The 14,154-nt window shown below is 44.2% G+C and overlaps 1 protein-coding gene across 1 annotated transcript; it reads left to right on the top strand.

The window, feature by feature from the left end:
* Positions 1 to 1,059: 1,059 nt before the first annotated feature.
* Positions 1,060 to 4,169, top strand: LOC144097191 (sulfotransferase 1B1-like). The gene is made up of 2 exons (XM_077629942.1): positions 1,060 to 1,214; positions 2,984 to 4,169. The coding sequence occupies exon 2, from the start codon at positions 3,036 to 3,038 to the stop codon at positions 3,981 to 3,983; it is 948 nt and encodes a 315-aa protein (XP_077486068.1). The 5' UTR covers positions 1,060 to 1,214; positions 2,984 to 3,035; the 3' UTR covers positions 3,984 to 4,169.
* The last annotated feature ends 9,985 nt before the right edge of the window (positions 4,170 to 14,154 follow it).

Raw genomic sequence — 14,154 nt, 5'->3', positions numbered from 1 at the left:
TATATATATATATATATATATATATATATATATATATATATATATATATATATATATATATATATATATATATATATATATATTAAGGAAGCCAACCGTCACCGAAATCAAGGTGCATAGGGGAATGTTTTTTTTAAAGTTTAATATCTAGTGCCAATCAGTTTTTTTAAAGAAGATTACTTATAAAGCAGCAGAAAAAACAACCATGCCGCCGGTGGGATCCGAACCCACGACCTCCCAATATCGCGTCCGGTGCTCTTACCAACTGAGCTACGGCGACGGCTGTCCAATCTGCTGCGCTCGCGGGTATTTATGTTTTGCGTGTAAGCGAACCTTGAGAGTCTTCACCAGCGCCACCCTCGACCATAGCGGTGGACGTGGCACGACCTGTAATACCGCAAGTGTGACGTAGAACGTCATCTAACGACGAGGGCGGAAACTGTGCGAGAGCCCTCTTATGCTACCTATGGCATCAAGACTGCCAGAACCGAGACCCCCGTTAAGCTATTAGCTTGTTGTTTTTTCTGCTGCTTTATAAGTAATTTTCTTTTTAAAAAAAACTAATTGATTGGCACTAGATATTAAATTAAAAAAAACATTCCCCTATGCACCTTGATTTCGGTGACTGTTGGCTTCCTTAATATGTTTGTCAAATGAGCCCCTCACTTCATTTGCCTTGTCTGCTAATATATATATATATATATATATATATATATATATATATATATATATATATATATATATATATATATATATATATATATATATATATATATATATATATATATATATATATATATATATATATACTGGCTTCCCTTGCAGGCGCATTTAAAAGCTAGCGAAGACACTCGGCCAATTCAACAAATTATGTGGACCTCCGTTATCCTTAGGGTGTAGTGCATCATAGCTTTGTGGAATTGCATTACCCCCAACCCTCTCCTCAAGGTCTTTGATAACGGTCATGAGCAGTTGTCAAGAGCCGCATAGTTTACGACTCTTCTTATCGCCTTCCCTCACGAAACGGCCCGATAGGTGCCGCTACACTGCTGGGCATTTCTGGTATTCTGCTGTTTTTTCCCCTCACCTGTCCGACAAGCAGCAACGCGTGGAGTGGAGCGTGCACTTGCAAGCCACCTACCCGTAGTACGTGCCAGATTTCGGAACGCGGCATCGGTGGCAGCAGAGGCAGCGGCAGCTCCTTCTCAAAACAGGTTAGACATTTCTTGGCCTTGTCCCAGTCGGCGGCTTGTTGATGGCAATAGCAGCATGGAGAGCTCAATAACTGCAATTCTAGCGGCTGTCGGGTCATTGGTTACCGCCCTTCCTGGTAGATGGGAGCCTAGCGTTGGCCTGAAGATGTTAACAACTAAAGAAAAAACTGAATGAATGCAGAATTTTGACCCATCGTTGGAGATAGAAAATCGCGGTTTTTCTACCAGTCTCCTTTCGCTTCGGCGTACAATGCGTAAGAGTAAGATACCGTGACGAGTTCGTCAGTACATTGCGAGGACACGGCTTCGACTGTCAAATCAGCGATACAGCCACTAGCTGCGGCCCCAAAGCTAACAGGCTCGTGGAAACTGTATATGGTTCCTAACCGTACGCGCGAACAGTTGCATGAACGTAGCGCTTCCCTGCAATGCTCCTCAGAACACGGGAAGCATAGCGATCATTCAGTGATGATGTGACGCTTGAGCACACCAGGAGCACTGTTCGAGAGGTTAGTAAGCTTGCCCATTACGGCACTAACCCTGCACCTACTTCCGACTAGTCCGGATCCCGACCACTAGTGCATCACCGGCAGCTTATTAAGTACCATTACCACTGCGTTAGTGGTCCAAATTATGGCGCTTTTCTCTCTCTTGACGCCTGTATTAGTCCTGGCCTGTGTATGTGCGAGCGCTAGTGAAAATTATGTATAATTGTCTTAGAACCGAAATGGCGCTGAGTTGCCCAAAGCGACAGCGAATAGATAGAAGAGAGGCGAACCCCACAGCACTCAGGGTGCTTGTGTCTCTTTGCTTTCTCCCTTGTTTTTTTGCGCGATTTAGCGCTATTTCCGTTCTGAGGCGAAATACCAGATACCCGCAGACTTTTCTCGCTTGAAGCCTATTCGGCCACCGAAGCAAAAATTCTGCAATGAAATGCCAATTGGTACAAAATAGAATAATCGTTTTGCGAAGAAGTAGAAACAAAAATAAGACGCGCAACATCGATGCCGACGCGTCCGGCATTTCAGCAGCAGGCAACATACCTCCATCGTTATGAACCCGGCCAGTAGGAACTCTTTAAAATCAGGGGTAACCAGTCTAGCCATTGCTACTAAACGGCACATCTGGTTATTACTTGAGAAAATGGACGGAAAGTTATTGTCAGCAGTGTACGGTGCAGTCGTGTTCAGAGTATGCCATACCGGATAGCAGATCATAGCTGCCGAAAAAAAAAACACACGAACACACTAAATATTACTTTTTCTACCTAGAAAACATGAAGCGGGAGCTCGCAAAGCAATATGATTTTCCAAACATTGTGTTCTAGGCGCAAGTTGTATGCTGCATGCAAAAGTTGTGAGAAGAAAGAAAACCAGCGTGCTTTCCTTTTGCCTTTATTGAGTACACGTGAATAGCAACCTCTGCCTCCCGATTCTTGGCCGATCCTCCAGTGTGGGTATGTGCTATCTTTTGAAATGCTAACAAAAACAACAACAACAACTTCCGTGACGTGCTATTGTATTCTCCTCTACACTGCGGATAGGATAACATCCGAAACGACATTGATTTCGTGTTCCTGCACCAGCTGTATTTGTTCTAAACGACATCACGGCTAAGGTTATAACTGTAGCGTATTGCAGCAAAAAAACTAGCAGTCCCCAAGATCAGAACGATAAGCAGCCTTTAAGATCAGATATTGTCATGCCGCAAACATCCCACCTTAAATCCAAGCGATGCCCAGCGCAATTGATTCATTTTCTCTTTTCTAGGCTCAACGGTTTGGTTCTCGCCACAGGCGCACGCACAATTTGCCCGAACGTCATGGAAGTGAGGTCGCCTCGAGGACCTGTCTATCGAGTCATAGATGGCTTCCCAATAAACAGGTACTTCTCTGTCGAACTCGTCCGGTCGGCGTTGCAGTACAAGCCTAGGCCGGATGACATTTTCCTCGTCACTTTTCCCAAGAGCGGAACAATATGGCTTCAGCAGATCGGTTACCTTCTTTTCCACGACGGTGTGCCAGCACCCAGCGGGCTGGAATTCTACAAGAGCTCCCCCTTCCTTGAGATGTTCGGGCCCGAAGACGTGGAGAAAATGGCGCGGCCCGGCTTTATCAAGACGCACCTCAGCTACAGCTTGATACCGAAGAGTGTCAATGCGAAGTACGTGTGGGTCTGCAGGAATCCCAAAGACGTATGCGTCTCCTTCTTTTATCACACCAAAGGTTTCACAGGATACGATTTTTCTGATGGGAAATTCGAAGACTACTTCGAGGTCTTCCTTCACGGCGCCAATGATTATGGTGACTACTTCAATTTCATCCTTTCCTGGTATGCCCACCGCAATGACCCAAATGTGCATCTCATACACTACGAGGAAATGAAGGCCGATCCGCGGAGTCAGGTGCTAAAGCTTGCAGCTTTTTTGGGGAAAGAGTACCACCGAAAACTTGTCCAAGAGCCAGGGCTTCTAGACCAGGTCCTAAGGTTTAGCACAGTAGACTACATGAAGGATAAGACGGCTAGTAGCATCAAGGCTTTCTTCGACAGTCAAGTGGGAAGCTACGAGAACCTCGGTCCTGGGATAAGGCACTACTTGGAAACTACTGCCAAGTACCCCAGAAATACAAGCTACATCCGCAAAGGTGTCTTAGGAGACTGGAAGAACCACTTTACTGAGGATATGAACGCAAGACTGGAAAAAAAGATTTACGATAAGCTTTCTGGAACTGAGTTTATTGATGTTTGGAAGAGTCACGGTATCCTGTGAGCACCGCAGTACTGTGTGGCATAGGCCTTGTTGCAACGATCCTATTCCGCCAGCTGCATTGTCGTGTCGGCATGGTGGACAGTTCGGAAATAAAAGGAGGACGCACAACTGCCCAGTTACTTCTCGAAAATTCCTGCAAGATTATTTCTTTCTCATGAAATAAAGTTGAGTGACAGGGCAAAAACACTGCGATAGTTTTCATTCAGAATCCGCGCGAATATTTAAAAAAAAATTTCAATGTGGAACAAGTAAATACATTTGTCGTTCGCATTGTTTCCCAAATCTGTTAATCTGATGTATTGAAGGCACCTGAAAGGGTTCGAATAATTGAGGGCAACCATATGTTCCGGAGGTGGGGGGGGGGGGGGGGGGGGTGGAGGGGGCTGCAATATCGAGCATTGGTTTTCTTTTTCACGGGAAGAACTTCGCGGACATGACAACATGGCGGCTCCGCGAACCATTTTGTCGGCCTTAAGGTAGTGATTGAATCGCTATGTCGCGCATTTTGACTCTGCATCCGATTCCGTGGTACTGCGCCGAATCCACTCATGAAGGACATGATCAATGGCGCTTAGGAGTCTGGGAAGCGGGAAAACGAAGGGGATGTATATCTCTAAGAGAAACGAAAGAAAGAAGCTTAAGAATCACGTTGCTGGGGGCGCCGTCGACATGACGCAGCTAGTGCGCAAAGTGTACAGAGTCGATCGAACTTGCCTAGTGTAGTCTGACGGGCACTCCGAATTGCACGCGCGAAGCCTGGCGGAAATCACAGGCATACAGATCGCTTGGTGAATGGCGCCCCGAGCGTAGATGCTGCTGCATTTGCAGCCGATGGACCGTGATTTGCGAGTCGCGAGCGTCGCCTCTGTATTACTGAAAGAGCACTGGCGCTTGAGCCACAAACACGCATGAAAAACATGGGCACTGATGTCCCTGGTAGTACCGCATCACGAGAGGCCGTGGCGCCCAGCGAGCAGCGTGGCGGCAACGTGACACAATCGTGGCACAGTTGGCAGTGCTTTTTCAACGATGGACACCCGGTGCTTACGACCCGCAAACCACCGAGGCCCGTATCTCCGTCGGCCGATAATTCCATTGCATCCAAGCTGGTGGTGCTTTTCACCAACTCATCTGCAACCCTGTGACAGCCGCCAGGCGTCAAGCGTGCTGTTCGGAGGGCTCATCGAAACACTATAGACATTTCTGATCGACTCTGATTACAACACTAAATGAGGAGCATGAATGGGGCCATTACTTTATTTCAGATTGTCCAGGGCAAAGAGAACTTCTGAGAATGCATTTGGAGTGTTCGCGGATTCACGGCGCACCTATAAAGAAAGCGCCATTGCGGCACAGTGTGGCATATTAGCAAGATATGTTATCCTAGCCACGGTTGTTCTCCACAACAACTTGAGGGGGAGGAGCAGAACAGGATAATTGTGCACCTCTTATGATAGTTAAGATGCGGAGGACAACCTGACCAGTAAGGCGCTTCTTTCTTTTACAATTAGAAATAATTGTTCAAGAAATGATTTACATGTTAGGCGAGGGCAAAACTAATGCATTCTGTTCGCCACTGTACTTCTTAAAGTCCTGATAACCTGCAAGAAGATTGAAACAAGAAAAATTACCGTATATTACAAAGAGATACGGCCAGAATAACAAAATAAAAATAATAAATTTTTCACAATGTACAGAACGCTGAATTGGCTAGAAGTGAAAAGCCGAGGCAGGCGACTCAATTGTGAGACAAATGCTGCATTATTCGCTTTAAAGGCGCGATGATGCAAACTCCATCTAAATGTGCTTCTCGGTAAAAATTGAGCCGTAGAGTCTTTCTGAGTATGTTCATGCTCGTTTCGCAGCAAGGGACACATTTAATAGTAAAATTGCATCTAGTAACCTTCTAGGCACAATGTTCAAACTGAAGGTGTCTACGCTGAGTATGTAATTATCATTTTGAAGTGAATCATGCTGTAACCCAGAGATTATGATCCGCACCGAGGCAGCAGAGTCGACATACCGAGCATACTTCTGGTGAGGATGACATCTCAATTTTATTTTTTGGCGTTATCTAACTTATGGAATGTTAACCGATAGAAGGAAGTGATTTTTGTATGTTTTAAATTTTTATGAGACATGAGCGACTAAGGCTATAAATTTGCCGAACAAGATTTTGGAACATGGCGGCTAAAACTGATCTGCGACTTTTTTTTTCTAGGCAGAGCAAGTTCGTTTTAATATTTTGTTCTTTTAGCAAGCGAGGTACTAACAATAAGCCTACTAATGTATTGTCCCGTACTTTAAAACTATGATGGGAAGTGCATGGCTCGATGCCTAGCAGAATCATATTGTTTGCGGTGTGTTGTGAGTGTTGCAATATTGTGCACTATATCTCCTGTTATTGGCTGAAATGCGTACCTGGAGCGTAGAGCTTTCAGCTCACAGGAAGTACTCTATTCACAGTGCTCTGTTCCGATATTTTCTTAATTACAGCATACACAGTGCCGTATTCGGCCGTGAAATTTAGCGCGCTTCGTAGTAGTTCTACTGATTTTCCATTTCTTCTTGCACATATGGCATAAAGGGCTACTTTTCGCTCGTCAGCGTAAAATTTAGAGTATTTGTCATATTCTTCTTTTAGTGCAAGTTTTTCTTGTATGTTATACTCCTGAGGGGCTTTTCTTTCTTGCTGAAGTGTGTCATGCATAGATCGCCAACTTTAGCGAAGTCGTATCGGGTTAAGCTAACTTCGGTGTTGCCTTAGTGTGCTTTTTCAAAAATAGACGATTGACGAAAATAAATCTGCAATGAAAGGTGATGCACTTCATGCACGAAGCATGGGGTCAGCACGAAGGCATACAAAGGCACGACAGTGATGATGCCAGCTTGTTATAAGCATATTAGAGACACACCATAAGCTCTGGTACCATGAACTACTTTGTATGACAGCAACGACACGCAATATGCCTACGGGATTTTACATTTCATTTCATTTCATTGATTCAGTGAAATTTGTGCACCGGGGAAGTTCATGCTTCTTTACGAAAAATTTCCAAGCATGACAGAATGTACGTTCCTATTATTTAGAAAAACATACCGCTGGAAGCATATATAATAATTAAGTTTGACTCCTGTACTTAGCCGCTTCATTATGGCATAAATTCTCATAAAAACGTGGAATCCCACGTTCTCGCCTTTCAGGCCACCAATACTAAAAGCTTAGGCCTCTATTGCTGTCAATGATGATATAAAATGATATATTCATCATGCTTTAACTACTACTACGTGCAGAAATGAGACTGAAAGAGTAGTGTAGCGCTTAAAGAAAACGCGTTTGCATTTCGCCTTCCTGTGATCACATACTTGAATTGGGCACCATCTTTGCCAAAAGTAACTAGGCCGCATCGCTTGCTTCTCAATCGTATGCGGAGCAGTTAAACCACTACTCAAGCTCTAAATCTGAGTTAGGCAAGCAGAAACCTCGTCCGCCCATTTCAAGTCATTTTGATTTTTAGTGAAGCCATTAGGGCTCCACTATAAAAGTGACATGCGAACCATGCAGCGTGGCTACTTTTGGAAAAGACAGAACATAATACTTTTGATTGTTTTCACACCACCGCCAAACATACGCAATGCCCGAAGCTTTGCAGGTAGACTGCAATCAAACAACTGTGATGTTGCAAACAAACTTACCTCTTTTAGCGTGTGATCAAATGGTGCTTCACTTTACGACTGCTATTTGCTTCTAATACACATACTCTGTACATTCATCACAGAATGATAGCACCTGCAAATCAAATAGTGCGGCACAGTGAAAAACATCGAGTCAACGTCTATTATTTTCTCGGCCTAGATTAAAATTATTTCAGTCGTACTGTAATCATATATGTTGGGTCTGTCAAGCAATTTTATTTAACTCTATAGCTAAGCCCATTATGCACGTAGCTTCTACTCGTCTCCACCTGTATCAGTAGAAATATTCGCCGGCATTTGAATCTAACAACTCATGAAAAAAAAATGCTTCTTATGCATCAAGAAAGCGTTTAGTATAAGACTACAATCATGGAAACATAACATGAATTTAGGCAGGTGTTTTGGAGCTACTAATCTGCAAGCAGTTGTACAGAGTCATGATACACTACTTTCTTAATTTCAAATCATGAACAGCTGCTATGCAGTTCACTCGACTTGGAAGGAATTTCACATACTGCGGGTGTCATAAACCTGTTTTGTTATATATGGAGTATAGCTGCCATGTTAGTTTGAGGTTTCATTGCTCTCTATAGGACATTATTTTTTGAACCGCTGTAATCAGAACGGATACAGAGAGGTAGAGAGTCAAGGACGAGCGCTTTTGAAACGCTCGACCATGTCTGTCTGTCTCTCTCTCGACGTGTTCATTGCAAAGCTTCCAAAAATGCGTATATGCACCAACTAGCCCGGTATGTCACCCAACACGACATATTAGGAGGGGAACGTCACGACATTCCAAGTGCCAAGCAAGCGCAATGCAGGTGCTCAAGAAAGCAGGAAGCAGCAATGGCAAGGCAGCTCAGAAGAACAGGCAAGGTTTAGAAGTATATTTATTTAAATAAGGTCAAGTCAGCTGGCAGGGGCGGTTGGTGTTCAAATCTGTGATCACAAGATCATTATAGCTCAAGTGCATTCACATCAGTTTCGGTGCCATGTAAGAATACGCTGAAGGTGACTGCTGCCTGGTAGACTTGCAGCATGGCCAGCTGCCATTGAGGCCGTGCGAGTATTTCTTGCATAATATGTGCAAGAACTGTGCCAAAGGCCGAACACTCACCCTTAACAGCCAGGCCTGGTTAGAGTTTCCTCCTCGCGAGCAGTGTCTGCAGATTCTACGTTTCTTTCTTGGATGACGTCAAGACAGCTTGTAGGCGTGGAGTGTTATCATGGCAGCGCGATAGTCGAGATTTTTGTTTCCTGTGCATACATTATTTATTTTTAAAGCATACACTTTGGCTGCAAAGCTCGTTACCCCCATTAGGTTGGTGACTGAGTTCGCTCCGCCGTCGATTTGGTCAAAGAACATTTTCCGACGGGTATAGTCGGTGTCTTTGGCCGGTGACGCTGTCACACAACGACAATGTTTGGTCGTTTGAGGCGTCATCATCGGCGTGGTACGACTAGCTACGTCAGTCGTCCTGTCAGCTGATCGTCGGTGTCGTGTCTGTCTAGTGTGAACGAGCCTTTATCGTTCATATCTAGTGGGCGTCGCGGCTCAGGCTGCGAACACTTAATATTAGCAGCGCCACAGCGCGCACATGAAGTAACCAGGCTTTTCTGCCTATTCCAGGTTAGTGAAATTGTCTTTACTTTTCCGTCCATATCTGTCTAGCTGCCACTGCTGCTGCGGAAAGAATTGTGTCGACTAGTGTTCTGAGCTGGAAGCCTGGTTTATGTTTAAGGCTGTAAATTTGTCTTGGGAACACACTTGAAAAACAAAACGAACACAAGAAGCGTTCAGGCGATATAGCATAGGCCCTTGGCGGAAAGCAGCCTAACACTATTAAGTAAGTTGTGAAAGTACTCACGGGGCTTGTAACCTGGACACTTTTGCAGGAGACATTAAAAAAAGATGTAGCATGTAGAAAAAAAGTTACCAAATCTTATTGAATTGAATTTTTCACTAAGAGGCACAGGACTGGAATGGGATCGATGTTATAGTTAGTTGGGTGTTTATTTTGATTCTGATATGCATTTAAAAGCTCAAATTACAAAAATGTGATCCAAACTCGCGCGAGGATGTCATGGCTTATTTAGAGCGCGTGGATGTTTTGTCTTCTAGATTTTACGCGTGCTTTATTTTTGTTCGTACATAGGGTTCTAGAGTATTGGATAGTGGCTTGAGGAGTACAAATCCGACCTACCTTAACCCCTTATGCGGCTATAGAAACGCACATTAAGGACTCTAACTTATTTAAATCGTAGACAGCAGCCGCTTTCTTATTCTCACTAGTTCGCGTTCTACCGATTGAAGCGTTACACATGGTTAAGGTTTCCAAAATGATTCATATCATTATTCTAATCAAGGAACATTTTTGTTAAACACGGGTCATTGCCACAAATAAACTCTAGCGCAGCAACAAGTCAGAACTTTAATTCACCTGCATGACATTTGTTTTATGGCAAAAGGTTATTATAATTTAGCGGCGCACTGTTATGGAAAGAATTGCCTGAAGACCTGAGGCGATCAGCCAAGTTTACTGCTGCTCGAAAGAGTTTTCTGTATAATAGCGACTGAACACGTCTTGTCTTCCGGAGGTGTGGGTTATTGCTTTTCCGGTGTCCTCGCATATATTGCCAAGTACATATTTTGCTATGTGTATTCGTTTCTTCAAATGTTGCTCTATATTTTTGTCGTGTACTGTAATGTAAAAAAAGTTTACTTTTTAACTATGCTGTTGAGTTTTTTGTTCCATATGCCGCATAGTGACCTTTTTTTTTTTTTTACTGGACCCGCCACTAGCATTTCGCTACGGGTTCAACAAATGCTTGTTGTATTTCATGTCTTTTATAAATAAAAATGTCACAAAATTTCCTGTATTAAAACAAGTAAGCTTAGCTAAGAGCGAACTAACAGAAATAAAAGGCTTGCTTATAGCAAGACTCCTATTCCGTAAGATATCATGCGAAATAAACGGAAATCGTTCATGTCTGTATTCCCACAGCGAACGGCCTTGACCGGATCCAGACCGGATCCACTCAAAAACGATAGTGTACGCCACAAAATAAGCAGTTCCTACAACGAACTCAACATAAAAAACTATTAAGTACTTGGGGAACGTCTCGCTTTCAGGGGCTTTATTCGCCATTTTTCAGTCTTCCACCCTGTCCTACAAATGGCTAAGCTTACTGTGACGAACGTCTTGGATGCTGATAATGTTTAGCTTTTCTTTCGACGGCACCTTTGAAATCATTGTCGCTTGCTAGGCCCTCATTAACAAACGACAGAAATGCCCAGTTCTTAACTAGCCCTCCATTGCCTTCGTGCGCAGTTTAGAATTGCGTTGTTTTCAGAAGCACAGGCTTTGTAACTTGACATTCCTTGCATTAGATATGGTGGAGCTGATATTTACTCTAAAATGGAGCGCGGGCCCTCTCATGGGCTAAAGTTGCTTTAGGCTTCGCATATTAATGGGCCTCGTTGAGAAGTCTACCGCCAAGTGAGACAGTTGCTGCGCCATTTCCTTCCCTCATAAACCACTAATTGCATATCAATGGAACCGTTGACGTAAAGTAGACGTAAAAAAGTGTCTTGATTTTGACAGAGCAACGCACGCATGTGCCTGCTCATGAGTCAAGTGATGAGAAATAATGTCTGATCTCTGCGTCAAGAATTTTGGCGTGTAGCAAATCATGTGAAAGCGATAAAAAAAATTTTTGTCACATCGCACGTATGATACGCTTTTTCTACATTTCAAAACCCAAGTGTAGAATACTCAGCAACGTGAAAATGTATTGGTTCCTTTTCACAGCTCTGCCTTATATATGCACATATCTTTATGTGCATACATGCTGTAAATATGTAAGTTAATATTGAGATCTTCTCAGCTAGTTATATTGAAAACAGTGAAGAGGTCAAAGCTTTTTAGCGATACATAACTCGACTGTCAAGTTGCCCTGAACTCCTCGCGGTCACTGCTGAACTCAATTTTTTCTCCGACGATACAGTTGAGCGACTTTACAACGAAGTTGAAGGGGACGAGTGATTACTTCGTCATAGGCTTAGCTTCGTTATAGCCAGTATTAACCGAGCTTCCAAAGGAAATCATCATTCCTTTGTTAATCCAATATATATTTATAAACCATTTCGTTATAACTTCTCTTCGCCAGCGCTAGCATTTATCGAGAACCCAGCATGTTGTGGCTTGCTCGCATACACAGTGCACTTCCGGCATAATTCATGAAGAATTTTGGAGCACTACACAAGAAGAAGTCGACAATGACAAGCAACTAGTTTGTGTTTATTGGTAGTTCCTCCGTCTCCTCGCGCACCTTTGGTCTAAGTGTCTTTATATCAGTATGCTTGATCAAAAGGCTGCGAAAGCTTTACTTAAGCGCCTTGTAGACATGATCCCAAGCCAAATCACCATGAAGTACAGTAGCAGTGGGGAAACATTCCGGCCGGAATTCACCAGATATGTAAGAGCCACCAGAACAAGCAAACCTTTTGAACAAAAACATGATTCCTAAGTAGTTTTCTGAGATAGATGAGCTACACTGGGCAACCAGTCGAGCGTTTCACTAGGGTGTCTAGAAGGGGCGGTGTGAAAACCGGTCAGGAAAAGGTGGCCCCTTCCGCGTGACTGCCGCGCGGCGGCGCTGTTGCCAGTGGCGCCGTCAGCGCGCGCGGCGCGTCTGCTTGCGCGAACAAAGAGAAGGCTGTAGAGGAAACGGGCTTTATTGAATTTTCGATGTTTTGGTAGGCACCGCAGTTTTTTAGACATTATAAAGTTTAAACGACGCTGCTGTTGACACACAGACATGGAGAAACACATCAGTATCTTTGGGAATCTGTGCGAACTTTGCGCGAGTTTTCTGCTGCCGAAGGCGTTGGCCGAAGGCACATATTTTAAATATCTCTGCTAAAAGCAGTGAATTTTTGTGGTGCTTATGAAGGTTGAATGTATTCTGCAGAATTGTATAAGCAAAATTTTTTTCTCATGGGTGAACGCAGTCGTTATCGCCAGGAACACCGGATTTTTTCGTCCGTTATCTTTTGCGGCGTTGTTATCACGCTTGAAAGGAGTTCACTGTTTCTACCTTCCAAAGCAGCACTAAACCATCGCAAGCACGCGGTTGAGAGGTTTCAGGGTCATTTCAACCACTTCATCCTCGAAAATTCGCTGCTTCTGCTGTGGGGGGCGTCATGCAGCCTACGTAACCGAAATTAAGCGTTACCCGTACAGCTACAAGGCCGGGTGCTGCGACCACGATTCATGCACTTTTAATATGTTGCAAGAACCCAGTAAACGCATGCAATATGTTCTTGGACAAGCAAGCTTTATTGGCAGCCAGCAGATCAATTTTGCTGCTTGGCTCACATCACACAAGGCTTTGTTCTCTTTTCCTTTTTTTCACTCATTTCTTGATTGAGGCCCTTCAAAAGAAAATGAATCCTGGTGAGGCAGCAAAACCTTACTACAGATTTTGTGAGCTCAGAACAGTGCTCCACACAACCAATCTGTGGCACGTTTGTGCTCACTTTGTTAAATATGGTGAACGCAAATCTTGGATGCAGACGGGTTCTGCACAATTCGTTGGTTAGCCGGCACTCAATAGTATTAATCAGATCATATAGTGAGGCAGATGGGTACAGAAGCCCCCCCCCCCCCCCCCCCCCAAGTTCCACTCTTTGTACACATCAGCTGGAAGATCGCCAGGAACAGAGTCCTTCGCCACAAGGCATGCATCCCTGCATGCTCGACAGTTTGTGGAGAGGACATGCTTCCTGGCCACGTAGCCTGCAATGTAATACACGAGGAGAGCATCGCCTCTCTTTACATAGTCTGCATGGTCCACTGCGACTTCAACAGCATCCATGGGGAGTGCATCATCTTGACTATCTTCACTTTCATTTTCTTCAACTGCCTCATCCGCAGAAAGTAGATTCCAGAAGTCCTGCTGGCACACTTCCACTTGTGGGGCTTCTTGCTAGGCTGTAAAAGCTCAAGCACCTCCAAATGTTCAAATTACAAGTGTTTAAAAATTTGGCGACATTCATTTTACAGATAAGATGATACCTGATAATAACGATGAATTGTGCAGGTGTGGGTGATCATTCGCACCGCTGGCCTGCCGTACTATCCCGCACGACCGCCCGAGGCAATCTTGGCTCAGGTGCGAAGTCATAAGGTGCCTGAACCCAACTTTTTCAGTTAGCTAAAAGAGCAGCGCCTTCGTTGAATGCAAGGTTACGCGCAAACCATCCGATGTACTTCTGCTCAGAAAGCCGAGAGAGAGAGAGAAAGGGAATTTTAATGAAAGGAAGGCGGAGAGGTCGGCCGGTGGTAACAGGGCCCTGGCCTGCTACTCCACACAGGGGAAAGGGAAGAGGAGGAAAAGGAAAGTGTGAATGAAGGCTGATGATGGCATAATACAATGAGTTTCACGGGTGATGTCTATGAAACTCATTGTA

The sequence above is a fragment of the Amblyomma americanum genome, chromosome 7, assembly GCF_052857255.1.
Source record: "Amblyomma americanum isolate KBUSLIRL-KWMA chromosome 7, ASM5285725v1, whole genome shotgun sequence".
NCBI classification, from domain to species: domain Eukaryota; kingdom Metazoa; phylum Arthropoda; class Arachnida; order Ixodida; family Ixodidae; genus Amblyomma; species Amblyomma americanum.
Note: the sequence above shows the minus strand (reverse complement) of the source record. Positions and strands in the feature narration are given on the sequence as shown.

Coding starts and splice junctions, on each gene's coding strand:
- LOC144097191 (XM_077629942.1), top strand. CDS start 3,036: ATGGAAGTGAGGTCGCCTCGAGGACCTGTCTATCGAGTCATAGATGGC.